The sequence below is a fragment of the Kogia breviceps genome, chromosome 2, assembly GCF_026419965.1.
Source record: "Kogia breviceps isolate mKogBre1 chromosome 2, mKogBre1 haplotype 1, whole genome shotgun sequence".
Taxonomy (NCBI): Eukaryota; Metazoa; Chordata; class Mammalia; order Artiodactyla; family Physeteridae; genus Kogia; species Kogia breviceps.
The window spans coordinates 109,224,328-109,245,350 of record NC_081311.1 but is presented as its reverse complement, the minus strand read 5'-3'; the positions used below and the strand labels follow the sequence as shown (position 1 = coordinate 109,245,350).

The 21,023-nt window shown below is 39.9% G+C and overlaps 1 protein-coding gene across 1 annotated transcript in view; it reads right to left on the bottom strand.

The window, feature by feature from the left end:
- Positions 1–21,023, bottom strand: part of THSD7B (thrombospondin type 1 domain containing 7B) — an 876,032-nt gene that overhangs the window by 349,173 nt on the left and 505,836 nt on the right. The window contains exons 11-12 of the mRNA XM_059052359.2: positions 7,547–7,676; positions 3,116–3,219 (exon numbers count right to left, since the gene is read on the bottom strand). Coding sequence (XP_058908342.1) covers positions 3,116–3,219; positions 7,547–7,676 — 234 coding nt within the window. The remainder of the gene's footprint in view (positions 1–3,115; positions 3,220–7,546; positions 7,677–21,023) is intronic.

The window sequence follows — 21,023 nt, the reverse complement described above, 5'->3', positions numbered from 1 at the left end:
GGGCAAGAAGAAACAACTACTCTGGACTCATTGGTAAGACATCTTCATGTCAGAGAGTGGGAAATAAAAAAATTGAGAAAATTCAGTAACCTTCGACCCCAGTGAAATGTCTAAAGGTCCAGTGGTGTGAGGCATGTTGAGATATCCCTCCTAAGGAGAAGATAGGTTGTTACATCTGGCCCCTCCTACAACCAAAATAAAGACAAAACATCTATCGCGCCTCTTCAGATTCCAGGCAACATAGTCCTCTTTGGGTGTGTATTTACTCTAGCCCATTTGCCAGGGGATCTGAAAAGCTGCTAGTTTTCAGTGGGATCCAGAAAAGAAAAGGCTCTGTAACAGCTCCAGACCGCTCTGCCACTTGGGCCACTAAATCCAGCAGATTCTATGGTGCTTGAAGTGTCAGTAGCAGACAGGGATGCTGCCTGGAGCCCTTGGCAGGTTCCTATAGATGAATTGAAGTTTAGGTCATTAGGTTGTGGGGCAAAGCCCTGCCATCCTCTGCAGGTAGCTTTACTCCATTTGAGGGACAGCTACAGCCTTAGTAGAGGCTGAATGCTTAACCATGGGCCACCAGAGTTACCATGCAAACTGGATATTATCTAACCCATCAAGCCACAAGGTAGGGCATACACAGCAGCACTCCATTATCAAATGGAAGTGGTATATGTGTGACTGAACCCAAGTAGGCCCTGAAGGCACAATAAGTTACATGAAGAAGTAGCCCAACTGCCCATGGTCCCCACTCCTGCTAAACTGCCTTCTCTCTCCCAGCCTGCACATATATCCTCTGAGGGAGTTTCCCACAATCAGCTGACAGAGGAAAAGAAGACTTGGGCCTGGTTTATGGATGGTTCTGCATGATATGTGGGCACAACCCCTAAATGGACAGCTGTAACACTACAGCCCTTTTCTGAGATATCCCTGAAATACAGAGGGGAATGGAAGCCTGCCCAGTGAACAGAACTTCAAGCAATAAACCTGGTTGTTCACTTTGCTTAGAAGGAGAAATGGCCAGATGTGGGATTATGTACAGATGCACAGGCTGCGGCCAATGATTGCTGGATGGTCAAGGACTTAGAAGGAACATGGTTGGAAAATTGGTGACAAGGAAATTTAGGGAAGTGGTACATGGAAAGACTTTGCTGAATGGCCAAAAATGTGAACATATTTGGGTCCCATGTGAATGCTCCCTAAGATGTGACCTGAATTGAGGAGGATTTTAATCATCAAATGGATAGGATGACCCATTCTGTGGATACCAGTCAGCCTCTGTCCTCAGCTACCCCTGCCATTGTCCAATGAGCTCATGCACAAAGTGGTCATGGTGGTAGGAAGGAAGGTTATGCATGGGCTCAGCATCGTGGACTTCCACTTACCAAGGGCAACCTGGCTACAACCACATCTGAGTGCCTAATCTGCCAGCAGCAGGGGCCAATGCTGAGTCCCCAGTATGGCGCCATTCCTCGTGGTGATCAGCCAGCTACACGGTGGCAGTTTGATTACACTGGACTACTTCCATCATGAAGGTGTAGTGTTCTGTTCTTACCAGAATAGGTACTTACTCAAATAGGATAAGGATTTGCCTTTCCTGCACACGACGCTTCTAGCTAAATTACCTACCATCCATGGACTTACATAATGCCTTGTCCACAGTCATGGTATTCCACACAACATTGCTTCTGATACAGGAACTCACTTCACAGCAAGTGACATGTGGCAATGGACACATGTTCATTGAATTCATGGTCTTACCATGTTCCCCACCATCCTGAAGCAGCTGGCTTGATAAAATGGTGAAAAGGTCTTTTGAAGACTCATTTATAGTACCGATTAGGTGGCAATACCTAGCAGGGCTGGGAAAAAGTTTTCCAGAAGCATCCAATATATGGTGTTTTCCCTCCCATAGCCAGGATTCACAGGCCCAGGAGTCAAGGGTGGGAATGAGAATGGCACAACCTATTATTACCCATAGTGATCCACTAGTAAAATGTTTGCTTTCTTTTCCTCTGCAATCTTATGCTCTACTACCCTATAAGCCCTTATTTCCAAAGAGAGGAATGCTTCCACTAAAAACACAGCAATGATTCCTTTGAACTAGAAGTTAAAACTGCCACCCACTCACATTGGGCTTCTTATGCCTGTGAATCAACAAAGAAGGGAGTTACTGTGCTAGCTGGGATGACTGATCCTGCTTAATACAATAACCTATCCAACAGGAAGAAAAACAATTCTCAATATGCCTTTTAGTTGAATTATGAGACCAGCGATATGCAGTTGGTCCTACAAGGTCTGATTTTGCTACATATATCCCTTTAGTAACAGAGTGGTCAGATTTTTAAGAATAAAGCACTTCTTCTCATTCCACACTTTGGTCTGAGTGCTCCCTGGTTGCAAACTGTCTTTTTGGTGTGTGCACAATAAACTTTTACTAATTAAAAAAAAGAATAAATAAAATGAAAAACAAAGAATAAAGCACTTTTTATCAAACCTCATATCACTGGCATCTAGATTATGAGTGAAACAAAACAGTGAGCAATCTGATGAGTTTCTGAGTGGTTTTCAGAGATTTCAAAATGCCACACCTTCTAGACTTTGATGATAAAAGGCACTTTTACTCAGACCCAGAAGCCTATTCACAGCATCTTCCAGAAATTTTAATGGTTCCTTTCTATGTATATTACATATAAAACATACTCTAAGTATGTGTATAACAACCAGGTTTAAGTCATGATTATTATGATTAGTTAATTCATTCAACAAATATTTAATGAGCACATAAAAAATACAACATGTACTACTGGGTCCAATCTTGACACATCCTTCATTCCTTGACTAATATCCAACATGCATTTGGACCATCAGCACTGGCGTATGCTAATGGCTGAGAACAGATATTCGCTTACATTGCATTAGACCTTAGGTGCACTAGCTAGTTATGGCTAAAATATCAGCACTAACTAATGCCAAACTTAAACTCAAACAGTAATAAATATAAATAATCCAATCCAATAAGATCACAACTTATTCAAATATAAAAATAGGCAACAGTTTATAAGCGCAACATAACTTTGAATTACATTTGAACAGAAAAACTGTTTTAAAATTCCCTTACCTCTTGTTTGCACCCCCTTTCCGCAGGTTTCACTGGTGCCCATTATTCCTTGCCTGACAGACTCTGGCACTAAGATACAGGGGCTCCATTTCTGTGGCCTCCACCTGTGATGACAAATAATAGCAGACTAGAAATGTCACCATGACAAACATACAAAAGAAATATTTGAAATAGGTGAATTTGAAATCCAAAAACATAAAGGTAGTAATTCAATAAAAATGGATTTGAAACCAATGTCATAAAAGGGAGCTCTGGCACACACTAGGGATGGATGGTAATAGTCCCTCTGCTCCAGAACCATGGTTAATGCAATAATTCCACTTTTTAAAATGTGGACATTTTGCACACAAAGTGGCCATAAAAAGCATTAGAAGTAAAGAACAAATCTAGAAGGCTTAGCTCTTTACAAACTAAAAATTGTTTAAAGAAAAACAGTAAAAGAAAATAAAAGAGAGAAAATCCCTATATCCCATTGGAGCATTAGAGAATCAAGGTTTGAACACCTGAAAATTTTGGGTGCAAGCTTTCACACTTGATCTTCTGCTTCAAATTTTTCACAAGGTGTTTCCTAGGACTTTGGTGTAGCTCAAATGTCTCAATAGGTTATAGAGTAAAAGGGAGGTGGGGGGCCATGGGGACTTATCTAATGTGATAGTTCCTCTCAGGGAAGAGGAATGGATCTGTCTCTGAGGAATTACCAATATTTCTTCTCCACAGAGGAAACAGTATCTAAGGAATCCTTCTGGCTTTCCAGTGTGTGTTTCTTTAAGGTGAACAAAACTCTGCTTTTATGACCCACAGGACAGACTATGATTTAAGCCCTTAAACCTGTGTCTTCAGAATATTCCAGAAAACCCAAACTCTAAATGTAACCAGATTCTCCTCTTTCACTGGGTATATTTTTACCCTTCTTCACATGGGCCAATACCTCTGATAAGAGATGCTACTTCAAAAAATAAAACAGAAACATGAAGTAAAAATATTACCGACCAGTTTTGCAAGATGAAACAATTCAGAGATCTGTTGCACATCAACGTGCATGCAATTAACGCTACTGCATTGTATACTTAAAAATGTTTAAGATGGCAATCTCTGCTGTACAGCAAAGTGACTCAGTTTTACACATATATACATTCTTTTTTAAAATATTCTTTTCCACTATGAATTGGCAAAACATTGTAAATCAACTATACTTCAATTTTTTAAAAAAGTGAATTTAGCAAAAAAAAAAAAAGTTTCAGATGGGAAGTTTTATGTTATGTGATTTTACCACAATAAAAAAGAAGTCTCAGCAAAAGAAAAAATAATGTATATCAGAACATAGAGCAGACTTTCTTTGCTCAAGAAAAGTCACTTCAAAGGATTCTCTTAGTCATGTGAACATAGATTCATATAGCGCGCAGAGACCACTTAACAGAGCCCAGCTTTAATCTCTGCACTCACCACCACCTCTCCCTCATCTAGACTAGGTGAGTCTCGGGTGTTTTGAACAATTGGAGGTAAGTGAGGCAGTGGTGGTGTTAAGGGATAGATAACAGACTATCTTTCAGAATCAAGCAAAGGACATTAAAATGTAAAAGTAAAAACTACATATCATTGAACTCATTCAAGTGGCCTCCATAATGAGAATAAATGAAGAGCTAGGGAGAAATCAGGAAACAGGTAAATCGAAAAACCTGTCACATTTAAAGAAATCACCTATTACTTTTAAGTAGTAGAAATTTACTTTGTAGATGCATAGACGCATTAAGTATAGTTCCAAAACACAGAAACTGAAATGGTAGGGGGTTTAATTTAGCTTTTCAACTAGGACATGTATGTCATTCACTCAGATCCCTCAAGTTCACAAAAGGCTTTCTAAAGTGAGACCAAGGAATTCAATCTAGCTTAGCATGCTAAATAAAAGGAAGACACGTCAAGGACTCTCTTGCTAGATTCTTAGTTTTAGAAGGATAAGCCTGGGCTCAGAGATGTTAAATGACATGTCTGAGATCGCACTCATCAAGGCAGGCCAGCTGTCAGTCCTAAAGCCCTCAATGCTCAGCCACAGACTCCTGGGGACACCCCACTGCCAATTCTATACAGGGGCACATCGCCCATGCTATCTTCCCTTTTGCTTATACTGTCGGCCACTCCAAAATGTGCCTCAATTGCATATTGATTATTTTGAATTAAAGTTACTTTAAAAATGGTTAATGTAAGAAGGACACTCTGACCCTTCCTTCTGTCTCCCTGAAAGCAGGAAATAAATCTCTCCTCTGAAAGGTGCCCTCCCTACATCTGGAGATGGAAGGACACCCTTATCACCAGAGATAGGGAATTCGGGGCTATATAAACAAACCTTGTTACTATTTAAACTTACTATCCCAAGCCCAAACTCTTTCACGGATTGAGCACCCAAAACCTACATTTCTTCATCCTGTCAATTCTTCACAGATTTATTGTTGCTCTGTCTAAAAAGTATAAAAGTTGCCTACTTTGGCCACTTCTAAGGTACAATTTCTATGGGACCTCCATGCATATGAATTAAAATTTGTTTGATTTTCTCCTGCTAATCTGTCTCATGTCAGTTGTATTATTAGGCCAGCCACAAGAACTCAAGAAGCATAGAGGGGGAAATTTCCCCTCTCCAACACTTACTAACTTAATGTGGTGGGAAATGCTCAAACTTACAGAAAAATTTCTATAGGCATTTTGATTCTGTTTTAATTTGGTAAACGTGAGAATGTCTCACCTTAATGTAATTAGAAAAAGAAGAATCAGAAGAAAATGATAAAGGTCTACATTAACTTGCCTCCCTAACAAACCAACGAGGGGAAAGCAAAATCTAAATTGGAAACATATTGCTCAAAATTCAAGGATGTTTGACTAAAGGGCATAGATTCATGCTGGTAACTTGGACACACGTTAAACGACTCATCAGGAGACATGATACAATCATCCTATCCATGTACAGTGGAACTGATTTCTGGGGAAAATGGCAGGAGGTCACCGATGGAAACTAGTTCAAACATGAGTGACTAAATTGAAGTGCAACACGAGTAAAGAGAGTGGACAATAGGAAGGAGAGCCCACTAACAGTTCCCAGGATTTTCTCTGATTATAATAGCACTGGGTTCATAGAATGTCTAAAAATATTTGATTTGGCTAATTTTTTCAATTGGCTACCTTCCCTGAGAGCTCTTCTTGCTGAGCTCAGAAGTCTCCGTATTTATACGTGGCACAAAAGAAGGGATATTGACAGTGTTCCCACAGGGGCCTTGTGGATGATGAGCCCAAAACTGGTAGTCTGGGCTTGTTCCAGTGTTAATTCACATCCTCCCCAAACTGGTCATCGGATAGAAACAATGGGAGGAAAGGATGATGCAGTTGATCATAATTTGGACTTCTTCAATGACATCCTAAACTATAATGAGCGGGAGGTCTTCTTAAAAAACAAAACAAGGGGAATTCCCTGGTGGTCCAGGGGTTAGGACTCTGCAGTCTCACTGCCGAGGGCCCGGGTTCAATCCCTGGTCTGGGAACTGAAATCCCACAAGCCGCGTGGCCAAAACAAAAACAAAATCTATTTTTCTGAGTAGATTAGCCCTTGAATCCCATAGCTTTAAGACACAGTTTCTCGAATAATCAGGAGAAACACTAGACATTTTTGCTAAAGGCATTTTAAAGCTTGCTGATAACAGCACAATTTTTAAGACCATGGTCTTGTTTTCACAAATAAGTAAAACTTCAACAGTGATTGAATTTAATCCAGGAGTACTTTAAAGCAGTGTTTCAATCCAGTGTTAAAAGAATGGAAGTTTATGACTAAACACACAAACCTCAGGTATTGTTTTTATAGATAGTAATCAGCTTGCCAAAGGGGCACATATAGGTAACATATAGAGTTTAAAAGGTACTCATTTTCTTTTTCTAAAAACAAAAATTTCTCCATAGGTTAAACTTTTTTCTAAGATTCCTTAAAATGTGTATATGACAAAAATTGCGAACCAGAACCAGTTTTGAACTAAAATACACAATTATTATAGAAGTACACATTTGTTCTTAGTTCTTGATTAAAGGCTTTAGGATGAGAACAATAGAACGAGGTAAGTTGTGAGTGTGTGTGTTTGCAAGTAAGGACCTCCTCCTGAATCTCTCTGGATCTTGAAAATTGATCACCTGGGTGGCAGAGCTCCAGCAGCTCAGTTACAATCAAAACATGGTTGTTTCTTTTTTTTCCTGTTAATTAGACTTTCATATTCTTTACTCTTTCAAAATATATTCCAGATAAGAGGGGAAAACAGTGAGATATTTGAAGATAAACAATGCTACTACCTCTTTGTATTTCTCACTACAAGTATTTCATATAATAATCATATATTACATGAAAGGAAATAGGTCATGACTTATTCTAAGGTCTAAAGATTATTTAAAAAGGTAATTCATTACCGATATATGGGGCACGATGACACATCTTCACACTCTCGCTCTTCAAATAAGGTATCTGGGCATTCTTGGCCTCCGTTGGCTGCTTCTTGGATGATTATCCTGTATCGAGACTGTTTTATTGTGGCATTTCCTGAAGTAAAGGAAAAATAAAATTATAGTGCCCTTCTATGTGGATGCAGAAAAAAGTCCAGGGTTAGGGAGCAATTGAAAAAAGAAAAAAAAGAGAGAAGAAATAAGAACCTGTGGAAAGACTACTTGGGAAATGAGAATAACAAGCAAAGACCAGGGATTAATACACAATCTTACTTCTATGAGGAAGACACGTCACACTTAATAATTGTAATTTCAAATCTGTATGTTCTAATATGCGAAGACTGTTTCCCACTGTCTTAATATATTTTAAATTAATCAGAATCTATATTACGTTTGGCATAAAAGTTCTATGGCATAATCTGAGAAACTCCAGAAATGCTCCTTAATCTCAAAACAACAGCTTAGGGGGCTAATATTTTACTATTAGCGATTCACTCCCTCAGCGGGGACACTTCCTTCTTTAGGCTACTTTTTACTCTGCAAATACTCTTATTAAAATTAATACATTAGTAGCATATTTATTTATAGGTATTAGTTTATTTGATTTCTTATTCCTCATAACCTGAGATAATATGGGTATAACTGGAATTTAGAGAAGAGGCACTAAAATTATGACAGAACGAAACATAGACATATGTCTTGCTGATGATTCTGCTGAGCTGCAGAAGTGGTAACAGGCGCCTCGATAAAAAGACAGCTGATGTTCACTTTAACATGTGAGGGCATTCATTTCATAATCTTTAGATGCCTTCTAGTCAACAGCAACTACCAAAATCAATGATGCTGTTTAGCAGCTATTTCAATTACCATGTGTAAGATATTGCACTTGATATGCAGATACAAATTCTTGAACTTACAATTAAACAGAAAGAAGGGGGGGCAGATAGATACGCAACTAGTTATGAGACTTTGTAGAGTAAAAAGCTTCAGACAGTGGTACAGTGTCAGGAAGAGTATAGAAGAAAATGTAATATTTTTAACTCTGGAAATCTAAGGCAGCTCCTTGGAGAAGGCGGATTTTATTCTGGCACTTGAGGGCTAACTAGAAAAAAATTTCTTTTTCAGAAAGAGAAAGACAAATACCGTATGATATCACTTTATGTGTAATATAAAATATGACACAAATGAACTTTTATGAAACAGAAACAGACTCACAGACATAGAGAACAGATTTGTGGTTACTATGGGGGAACTGGGGAGAGGGAAGGATTGGGAGTTTGGGATTAACAGATGTAAGCTCTTATATATAAAATGGATAAACAAGGCCCTACTGTATAGCATAGGGAACTATATTCAATATTCTGTGATAAACCATATGGAGAAGAATATATATTTTTAAAAAGTATGTATATATGTGTACAACTGAATCACTTTGCTGTACAGCAGAAATTAACACAACCATATTTCAATTTAAAAAAGAAAAAAAAATTTTAAAGCCTGAAGCCATTTCAGGTCAAGGGAACAGTTTGAGAAAAGGCACTAAGATATAAGGGTGCAAGGACTTTACAGAGAAAGACACATAATTGCATTCAGGAGGAAGGTGTGTGTGTGTGTGTGTGTGTGTGTGTGTGTGTGTGTGTGTGTGTGTGTGTGTGTGTGGGAGAAGCACAGAGAGCGTTATAAAGAATGGAGAGAAGGGGAAGCATAGGAGAAAACTGAATAAATTTTTAGGTTTAAGACAGATAATGGGGACTTCCCTGGTGGCACAGTGGTTAAGAATCCACCTAGGGGACACAGGTTCGAGCCCTGGTCTGGGAAGATCCCACATGCCAAGCAGCAACTAAACCCATGAGCCACAACTACTGAAGCCCGCGTGCCTAGAGCCTGTGCTCCGCAACAAGAAGCCACCGCAATTAGAAGCCCGCGCACCTCAACGAAGAGTAGCCCCTGCTCTCTGCAACTAGAGAAAGCCCGCATACAGCAACAAAGACCGAACGCAGCCAAAAATAAATAAAAATAAATTAATAAAAAAAAAAGGACCTAGGAGACATACCAAAAAAAAAAAAAAAAAAAGACAGATAATGGACATAACCATATAAAGAAGAAAATTTCTAGAAAGCCAGTATACTAAGCGGAGCAAAACAAAAGGACAAAAATGGAGCTTTTATTAATATTATATATTCACATGGTTTCTAAAAAATTGTAGCACAAAAAGACTTACTATAGTGAGAAGCAACTGACCTATAGCCCATTCCCTGTCCTCCTCCTCCTCCCAGAACACTCTGAACTCTTTCTGTATTTAGTTCTTCTGTGGTTACCTCCAAATCTATAAATAATATGTTCATGTCATCGTTTCTCATTTTATTAACTTTAGACATCATCCATTGATTTTCCGTTATAACTGATGAGTATTTACTCTGCACCATCTTTCAATTTTTTATAATCGTATCGCTATTTTTATGCCTCTCCCAGTTATTTAAAGGCTTTAAATAACCTGTATTTTTTTCCATCCCACTCCTCATTCCCATCCTCCATCAGATCAGCCACCAGGGTTCTAAAGAGTCTTCCTGAGTAGACGAGCTTCCTCATCTATTGCCACCCATTTCCTGCTAAGTTAGGTCCTGGCTTCCTGTGCTGCATCGCCAGTTTCTCTGCTCTTCAGTCTTTGTCCACTGAATCGTTCATAAATGAGTTTAGATCTCTCACCCACTGGTGGTCCTCTCCTTTTGTTTTTGACAAGGAACTGGGGCTTTTTAAATTCATTTCTACCACTTTAAGACATTATGAAAAGGGGAGACAACACACTTGTACATTTCATGATCTTGAACTGAGTTAAGGAGATGCATGGGGTCTTTTCCATCTACTCCATGTTTTTGGCTCTTCTTTAACTTGCTTTGTACCGAGAGATCTGACTATAGAAGGTATGTATTAGTGGCCACCTTGTGCATTGGCTTCTGGTTGGTTTTGGCCCTAAGTGATTTGGGGCACACACTGGAAGGAAAAAAAGTTGATAAAAGGAGGGAGAAGGAGAAAGAGAGAAAGAGAGAGAGAGAGAGAGAGAGAGAGAGAGAGAGAGAGAGAGATCAGGGTATTTATTCCTCCAGATTTCATCCTCTGAATCAACTCACAAAGCCACAGTTCCTATAGAGTGGTGCTCTCCTGTAGCTACTTTCTCTGAGTTCTTCTAACTACTCCTACCTGTATCAACTTTCAGGCTCCCAACTTTCCCTAGCCAGGTACTGTCAGTTTACATTAACCCTATCCACTCCTTTGTAAACAGTTCCTTCATTGAATTTTCCCCAGTTACCCTATTTGAGGGGGCCACCTGTTTCCTGCCAGGACATGCTTATAAAGTCAAAGGAGAGTTGCTACTATTTGACAGAGAGGAATGGTATAATTGGCCCCTTCTTAATGCAGTTAAAGCCCATGAGGAGTATGGAAAAAGAAGCTTAAGAAGAAAAAAAAAGTATAATTAAAACAGTTCTGTATAATAATATATTAATACAATCTATCTTCATTTGGGTGGGAACAACCCAGATAAATAATTGTGCCTTTAGAAAAAAGAAAAAGTCTCTTCTGCCACTGTCAATTAATTCCAATTACACTGTACTTACTCTGATAACTATTGTTTACCCTTAGGATGTATACATGAATATGTGTGTGTGTGTCTGTGTGTGTCTGTGTGTGTATGTATGTGTGTGTTTGGTCCAAGTGTTATCTTAAGAGACCGGAAATAAAGATTGAAGATAATAGGAAAAATTAAAGGGTTGACTTTACGCCACATTGAGAGAGGGCATGGATCAATGCCTCTCCCTTCACAGGGCATGCACAGGCGCGTACACACACACACCACACACAGTGAACAATCACACATAGAGGTATTCTAATTTATGGTGTAATCCCAGATCAAATAATTCACAGTTTGGGAAAAATAGCTGCATTGATTATCATGCCCTGTAGATATTCAGGTGAAGGCTGAGAAGGGTGGGTTCTACTGGCAAAATAAACTTTTAGAATTGAGCTCAGGTTTTTTTTAAGAGAAAACTGATTGGCACTGTACAGAAATTAAGAAATATTTATGTCTTTGAAGAGAGAGAGACAAACAAGGGAGGATCCTAATGAAGGGAAAAACCACCAGGATCTGAGAGACACGTGTTAAGAGTTTCTCTTTCTAAGTAGACGTGTATGTGTTTTTTTTGCCTTGAACATTAGAATAGTCATACTCAGCAGTTTTTGTTTGTTTGTTTGTTTTTAACATCTTTATTGGAATATAATTGCTTGACATGGTGTTAGTTTCTGCTTTATAACAAAGTGAATCAGTTATACATATACATATGTTCCGATATCTCTTCCCTCTTGCATCTCTCTCCCTCCCACCCTCCCTATCCCACCCCTCTAGGTGGTCACAAACCACTGAGCTGACCTCCCTGTGCTATGAGGCTGCTTCCCACTACCTATCTATTTTACGTTTGGTCCTGTATATATGTCCATGCCACTCTCTCACTTTGTCACAGCTTACCATTACCCCTCCCCGTGTCCTCAAGTCCATTCTCTAGTAGGTCTGTGTCTCTATTTCTGTCTTACCCCTAGGGTCTTCATGACCATTTTTTTCTTAGATTCCATATATATGTGTTAGCATACGGTATTTGTTTTTCTCTTTCTGACTTACTTCACTCTGTATGACAGACTCTAGGTCCATCCACCTCACTACAAATAACTCAGTTTCATTTCTTTTTATGGCTGAGTAATATTCCATTGTATATATGTGCCACATCTTCTTTATCCATTCATCTGTCGGTGGACACTTAGGTTGCTTCCATGTCCTGGCTATTGTACATAGACATGCAATGAACATTTTGGTACATGACTCTTTTTGAATTATGGTTTTCTCAGGGTATATGCCCAGTAGTGGGATTTCTGGGTCGTATGGTAGTTCTAGCTGTAGTTTTTAAAGGAACCTCCATACTGTTCTCCATAGTGGCTGTATCAATTTACATCCCCACCAATAGTGCAAGAGGGTTCGCTTTTCTCCACACCAGCATTTATTGTTTCTAGATTTTTTTTTTTTTTTTTTTTTTTTGTGGTACGTGGGCCTCTCACTGTTGTGGCCTCTCCAGTTGCAGAGCACAGGCTCCGGATGTGCAGGCTCAGCGGCCATGGCTCACGGGCCTAGCTGCTCTGCGGCATGTGGGATCTTCCTGGACTGGGGCACGAACCCATGTACCCTGAATCGACAGGCAGATTCTCAACCACTGCGCCACCAGGGAAGCTCTGTTTCTAGATTTTTTGATGATGGCCATTCTGACCGGTGTGAGATGATATCTCATTGTAGTTTTGATTTGCATTTATCTAATGATTAATGATGTTGAGCGTTCTTTCATGTCTTTGTTGGCAATCTGTATATCTTCTTTGGAGAAATGTCTATTTAGGTCTTCTGCCCATTTTTGGATTGGGTAGTTTGTTTTTTTGTTATTGAGCTGCATGAGCTGCTTGTAAATTTTGGAGATTAATCCTTTGTCAGTTGTTTCATTTGTAAATATTTTCTCCCATTTTGAGGGCTGTCTTTTGGTCTTGTTTATGGTTTCCTTTGCTGTGCAAAAGCTTTTAAGTTTCATTAGGTCCCATTTGTTTATTTTTGTTTTTATTTCCATTTCTCTAGGAGGTGGGTCAAAAAGGATCTTGCTGTGAATTATGTCAAGGAGTGTTCTGCCTATGTTTTCCTCTAACAGTTTGACAGTATCTGGCCTGACATTTAGGTCTTAAATCCATTTGGAGTTTATTTTTCTGTGGTGTTAGGGAGTGTTCCAATTTCATACTTTTACATGTACCTGTCCAGGTTTCCCAGCACCACTTACTGAAGAGGCTGTCTTTTCTCCACTGTATATTCTTGCCTCCTTTATCAAAGATAAGGTAACTATATGTGCGTGGGTTTATCTCTGGGCTTTCTATCCTGTTCCATTGATCTATATTTCTGTTTTTGTGTCACTACCATACTGTCTTGATTACTGTAGCCTTGTAGTATAGTCTGAAGTCAGGGAGCCTGATTCCTCCAGCTCCATTTTTCGTTCTCAAGATTGATTTGGCTATTCGGGGTCTTTTGTGTTTCCATACAAATTGTGAAATTTTTTGTTCTAGTTCTGTAAAAAATGCCAGTGGTAGTTTGATAGGGATTGCATTGAATCTGTAGATTGCTTTGGGTAGTAGAGTCATTTTCACAATGTTGATTCTTCCAATCCAAGAACATGGTATATCTCTCCATCTATTTGTATCATCTTTAATTTCTTTCATCAGTGTCTTATAATTGTCTGCATACAGGTCTTTTATGACCTAAGGTAGGTTTATTCCTAGATATTTTATTCTTTTTGTTGCAGTGGTAAATGGGAGTGTTTTCTTAATTTCCCTCTCAGATTTTTCATCATTAGTGTGTAAGAATGCCAGAGATTTCTGTGCATTAATTTCGTATCCTGCTACTTCACCAAATTCATTGAATAGCTCTAGTAGTTTTCTGGCAGCATCTCTGGGATTCTCTATGTATAGTATCATGTCATCTGCAAACAATGACAGCTTTACTTCTTCTTTTCCGATTTGGATTCCTTTTATTTCTTTTTCTTCTCTGATTGCTGTGGCTAAAACTTCCAAAACTATGTAGAATAATTTTGGTGAAAGTGGGCAACCTTGTCTTGGTCCTGATCTTAGTGGAAATGGTTTCAGTTTTTCATCATTGAGGATGATGTTGGCTGTGGGTTTGTCATATATGGCCTTTATTATGTTGAGGAAAGTTCCCTCTATGCCCACTTTCTGCAAGGTTTTTATCGTAAATGAGTATTGATTTTTGTCAAAAGCTTTCTCTGCATCTATTGAGATGATCATATGGTTTTTCTCCTTCAATTGGTTAATATGGTGTATCAAATTGATTGACTTGCGTATTTTGAAGATTCCTTGCATTCCTGGAATAAACCCCACTTGATCATGGTGTATGATCCTTTTAATTTGCTGCTGGATTCTGTTTGCTAGTATTTTGTTGAGGATTTTTGCATTTATGTTCATCAGTGATATTGGCCTGTAGTTTTCCTTCTTTGTGACGTCTTTGTCTGGTTTTGGTATCAGGGTGATGGTGGCCTCATAGAATGAGTTTGGGAGTGTTCCTCCCTCTGCTATCTTTTAGAAGAGTTTGAGAAGGATAGGTGTTAGCTCTTCTCTAAATGTTTGATAGAATTCGCCTGTGAAGCCATCTGGTCCTGGGCTTTTGTTTGTTGGAAGATTTTTAATCACAGTTTCAATTTCAGTGCTTGTGATTGGTCTGTTCATATTTTCTGTTTCTTCCTGGTTCAGTCTCGGCACATTGTGCATTTCTAAGAATTTGTCCATTTCTTCCAGGTTGTCCATTTTATTGGCATACAGTTGCTTGTAGTCATCTCTAATAATCTTTTTTATTTCTCCAGTGTCCGTTGTTACATCTCCTTTTTCATTTCTAATTCTATTGATTTGAGTCTTCTCCCTTTTTTTCTTGATGAGTCTGGCTAATGGTTTATCAATTTTGTTTATCTTCTCAAAGAACAAGCTTTTAGTTTTACTGATCTTTGCTATCATTTCCTTCATCTCTCTTTCATTTATTTCTTTATGATTTCATTCCTTCTGCTAACTTTGGGTGTTTTTTGTTTTTGTTTTTCTGATTGCTTTAGGTGCAAGGTTCGGTTGTTTATTTGAGATGTCTCCTGTTTCTTAAGGTAGGATTGTATTGCTATAAACTTCCCTTAGAACTGCTTTTGCTGCATGCCATAGGTTTGGGGTCATCATGTCTCCATTGTCATTTGTTTCTAGGTATTTTTTGATTTCCTCTTTGATTTGTTCAGTGATCACTTCGTTATTAAGTAGTGTATTGTTTAGCCTCCACGTGCTTGTATTTTTTACAGATCTTTTTCTGTAATTGATATCTAGTCTCATAGTGTTGTGGTCAGAAAAGATACTTGATACAATTTCAATTTTCTTAAATTTACCAAGGCTAGATTTGTGACCCAAGATATGATCTATCCTGGAGAATGTTCCATGAGCACTTGAGAAAAATGTGTATTCTGTTGTTTTTGGATGGAATGTCCTATAAATATCAATTAAGTCCATCTTCTGTAATGTATCATTTAAAGCTTGTGTCTCCTGATTTATTTTCATTTTGGATGATCTGTCCTTGGTGCAAGTGGGGTGTTAAAGGCCCCTACTATGATTGTGTTACTGTCAATTTCCCATATTTTGGCTGTTAGTATTTGCCTTATGTATTGAGGTGCTCCTATGTTGGGTGCATAAATATTTACAATAGTTATATCTTCTTCATGGATCAATCCCTTGATCATTATGTAGTGTCCTTCTTTGTCTCCTGTAATAGTCTTTATTTTAAAGTCTATTTTGTCTGATATGAGAATTGCTACTCCAGCTTTCTTCTGATTTCCATTTGCATGGAATATCTTTTTCCATCCCTTCACTTTCAGTCTGTATGTGTCCCTAGGTCTGAAGTGGGTCTCTTGTAGACAGCATATATACAGGTCTTGTTTTTGTATCCATTCAGCCAGTCTGTGTCTTTTGGTGGGAGCATTTAATCCATGTACATTTAAGGTAATTATCAATATGTATGTTCCTATACCCATTTTCTTAATTGTTTTGGGTTTGTTATTGTAGGTCTTTACCTCCTCTTGTGTTTCTTGCCTAGAGAAGTTCCTTTAGCATTTGTTGTAAAGCTGGTTTGGTGGTGCTGAACTCTTTCAGCTTTTGCTTGTCTGTAAAAGTTTTAATTTCTCCATCAAATCTGAATGAGATCCTTGCTGGGTAGTGTAATCTGGTTGTAGGTTTTTGTCCTTCATCATCTTAAATATGTCCTGCCAGTCCCTTCAGGCTTGCAGAGTTTCTGCTGAAAGATCAGCTGTTAACCTTAAGGGGATTCCCTTGTGTGTTATTTGTTGTTTTTCCCTTGCTGCTTTTAATATGTTTTCTTTGTATTTCTTTTTTTTCTTTCTTTTTTTTTTTTTTTTTTTTTTTTTCAATACCTGGCCCTCTCACTGTTGTGGCCTCTCCAGTTGTGGAGCACAGGCTCTGGACACACAGGATCAGCAGCCTTGGCTCATGGGCCTAGCCACTCCGTGGCATGCGGGATCTTCCCAGACCAGGGCACAAACCTGTGTCCCTTGTATTGGCAGGCGGACTCTCAACCAGTGCGCCACCAGGGAAGCCCTGTATTTAATTTTTGATACTTTGATTAATATGTTTTTTGGTGTGTTTTTCCTTGGATTTATCCTGTATGGGACTCTCTGTGCTTCGCGGACTTGCTTATATCCTTTCCCATATTAAGGAAGCTTTCAACTATAATCTCTTCAAATATTTTCTCAGTCCCTTTCTTTTTCTGTTCTTCTTCTGGGACCACTATAATTCAAATGTTGGTGCATTTAATGTTGTCCCAGAGGTCTCTGAGACTGTCCTCAGTTCTCATTCTTTTTTCATTACTCTGCTCTGAAGTAGTTATTTCCACTATTTTATCTTCCAGGTCACTTATCCATTCTTCTGCCTCAGTTATTCTGCTATTGACCCTTTCCAGAGTATTTTAAATTTCATTTATTGTGTTGTTCATCATTATTCATTTCTTCTTTAGTTCTTCTAGGTCCTTGTTAAATGTTTCTTGCATTTTGTCTATTCTATTTCCAAGATTTTGGATCATCTTTACTATCATTATTCTGAATTCTTTTTCAGGTAGACTGCCTATTTCCTCTTCATTTGTTAGGTCTGGTGGGTTTTTGCCTTGCTGCTTCATCTGCTGTGTGTTTTTCTGTCTTATTATTTTGCTTATCTTACTGTGTTTGGGGTCTCCTTTTCGCAGGCTGCAGGTTCGTAGTTCCCGTTGTTTTTGGTGTCTGTCCCCAGTGGCTAAGATTGGCTCAGTGGGTTGTGTAGGCTTACTGGTGGAGGGGACTAGTGCCTGTGTTCTGGTGGATGAGGCTGGATCTTGTCTTTCTGGTGGTCAGGTCCATGTCTGGTGGTGTGCTTTGGGGTGTCTGTGGCCTTATTATGATTTTAGGCAACGTCTCTTCTAATGGATCAGGTTGTGTTCCTCTCTTGCTAGTTGTTTGGCATAGGGTGTCCAGCACTGTAGCTTGCTGGTCATTGAGTGGTGCTGGGTCTTGGCGCTGAGATGGAGATCTCTGGGAGATTTTCGCCGTTTGATATTATGTGGAGCTGGGAGGTCTCTTGTGGACCAGTGCCCTGAACTTGGCTCTCCCACCTCAGAGGCACAGCACTGACTCCTGGCTGGAGCACCAAGAGCCTTTCATCCACACGGCTCAGAATAAAAGGTTGAAAAAGAAAAAGAAAGAAAGAAAGAAAGAAAGAAAGAAAGAAAGAAGGAAGGAAGGAAGGAAGGAAGGAAGGAAGGAAGGAAGGAAGGAAGGAAGGAAGGAAGGAAGGAAGGAAGGAAGAGAAGGAAGGAAGGAAGGAAGGAAGGAAGGAAGGAAGGAAGGAAGGAAGGAAGGAAGGAAGAGAAGGAAGGAAGGAAGAGAAGGAAGGAAGGAAGAGAAGGAAGGAAGGAAGGAAGGAAGGAAGGAAGAAGGTAAAATAATATAAAGTAAGATAAAATAAAATAAAGCTATTAAAATCAAAAATAATTATTAAGAAAAAAATTTAAAAAAAAAAAAAAAAAGGACAGACAGACCCCTAGGACAAATGGTGAAAGAAGCAATGCTGTACACACAAAATCTCACACAGAAGCATACACATACACACAAAAAGAGGAGAAAGGGAAGAAATAATATATCTTGCTCCCAAAGTCCACCTCCTCAATTTGGGATGATTTCTTGCCTATTCAGGTATTCTACAGATGCAGGGCACATCAAGTTGATTGTGGAGCTTTAATCCCCTGCTCCTGAGGCTGCTGGGAGGGATTTCCCTTTCTCTTTTTTGTTCACACAGCTCCTGAGGTTCAGCTTTGGACTTGGCCCCGCCTCTGCATGTAGGTCCCCTGAGGGCGTCTGCTCTTCCCTCAGACAGGACGGGGTTAAAGGAGCAGCTGATTCAGGGGCTCTGGCTCAGGCCGGGGGGAGGGAGGGGCACAGAGTGCGGGGTGAGCCTGCGGTGGCAGAGGCTGGTGTGACGTTGCACCAGCGTGAGGCGCACCATGCGTTCTCCCGGGGAAGCTGTCCCTGGATCCCGGGACCCTGGCAGTGGCGGGCTGCACAGGCTCCCGGGAGGGGAGGTGTGGAGAGTGACCTGTGCTCGCACACAGGGTTCTTGGTGGTGGCAGCAGCAGCCTTAGCATCTCATGCCCGTCTCTGTGTTCTGCCCTCATAGCCGTGGCTCACGCCCATCTCTGGAGCTCCTTTAAGCGGAGCACTTAATCCCCTCTCCTTGTGCCCCAGGAAGCAAAGAGGGAAGAAAAGGTCTCTTGCCTCTTCGGCAGCTCCAGAGTTTTTCCCGGACTCCCTCCTGGGTAGCCGTGGCGCAGTAACCCCTTCAGGCTGTGTTCACGCCGCCAAACCCAGTCCTCTCCCTGCGATCAGACCTCCAAAGCCTGATCCTCAGCTTCCCGGCCCCCGCCCGCCCCAGCTGATGACCAGACAAGCCTCTTGGGCTGGTGAGTGCTGGTCGGCACTGTTCCTCTGCGGGAATCTCTCCGCTTTGCCCTCTACACCCTGTGGCTGCGCTCTCCTCCTCGGCTCTGGAGCTTCCCCCTCTGCCACCCACAGTCTCCGCCCGTGAAGGGGCTTCTAGTGTGTGGGAATCTTTCCTCCTTCACGGCTCCCTCCCACTGGTGCATGTCCCATCCCTATTCTTTGTCTCTGTTTATTCTTTTTTCTTTTGCCCTACCCAGGTACATGGGGTGTTTCTTGCCTTTTGGAAGGTCTGAGGTCTTCTGCCAGCGTTTAGTGGGTGTTCTATAGGAACAGTTCCACGTGTAGATATATTTCTGATGTATCTGTGGGGAGGAAGGTAATCTCCGTGTCTTACTCTTCCGCCATCTTCTCAAATCTCCCAGCATTCAGTTTTAAAGGGATTTTTCCCCTCCCTATGATGTAAAGTGCCTCAAATTATGACCAAACCTATGGCAGAGCTGGTTGCACAGAACAGACGGGGTTTAGCAGGTGTCATAGGAAACTCAAGGGCACGCAGCCTCTACACTTGGGATGAAGTAGCCAATATAGTCTTCTCACATCTGTATTGTTTTAATTTTTTGGCTGCACTGCATGGCATGTGGCATCGTAGTTCCCCAACCAGGGACTGAACCCATGCCCCTCGAATTGGAAGTGTGGATTCTTAACCACTAGGGAAGTCCACTAGGACCACCAGGGAAGTAAGTCCCTTCTCACACCTGTATTTTGTAGCCAGCATGAGGGCAGCAGTTTTGTATCAAAGTAGGACAATCATTCCAGAAATCTGAGAATTAATTAGCGAGAAAGGAAGTGGATGCCCTTGATAGCACCCAACATCATGGTTTGAAGCAGACAAGAGAGGATGAACAAAAGGCCAAGTAAAAGCTCTCAGGAAGCAATGTCAATGTCTCCCTTTCCTTTGAATACACAAGAAGAAAATGATTTCTGGGAAGTAATACAGAGAGGCAAAGACCCTGGCTTTGCAGGTGGAAAACATTTGTATTACATACGTATCTAAAAAGTATTAGAAATTTCCTGGAATTATCACCTTAATCTATATCAGATCCACTTCTAGGCATTTTGCATATACTCTCTCATTTTATTATTACAACACTTTATGAGGTTGGTATTATTACTCTTGTTGTCTTTATTATTATCATTATTATTGTCACGATACCCATTTTGCAGATATGAAAATAGAGGGTAGAAGAGGTAAAGAATTTCCACAAAATCACCTACCTAGGATTAAAATCTCAGCTAAATAGACATTAAAACCCATGATTTTTCTATAAAAGAGACTTTATAGTAAGATGAAGAGAAAGAAAGGGGCATTCCAAGTAGAAGTTCACATCGCAGTTTATTTATTATTCCCAAGGGATACCTTTTCTTTTCTAATCGATTCTTCAACAGTACCCTGTTGGCAGAAGGCTTCAAGTATCAATAAAAGCAATGTTTGTAGGGCTTTGTGAGTGATGCTTTCAACCTCATTATGAAAAATAATAATAAATTGAAGTGCCTGTTCACAAACATAAACAGCCGCTCAAGCATGATTACGTCTAATAAACAACTAGTCTACATTCAATTTATGCATATTTATCATTAATAAGTCATCAGGCATAATTAAACTTAAGTTATTAATTATAGTCAAACGAAGTTAACATTTAGAAAAGATGGCAACTTAAAGATCAAGAGCCATATTTCATAAAGGAAATATATAAGTGGACTACAATCATTGAGGGATATTTATAGATTCTCTGTGAAGTCTTTCCCAGAAAGATGGTAGCTAAAGTGGAGGAAACGGTGCATAAAGAGTACCTCTGGGTATT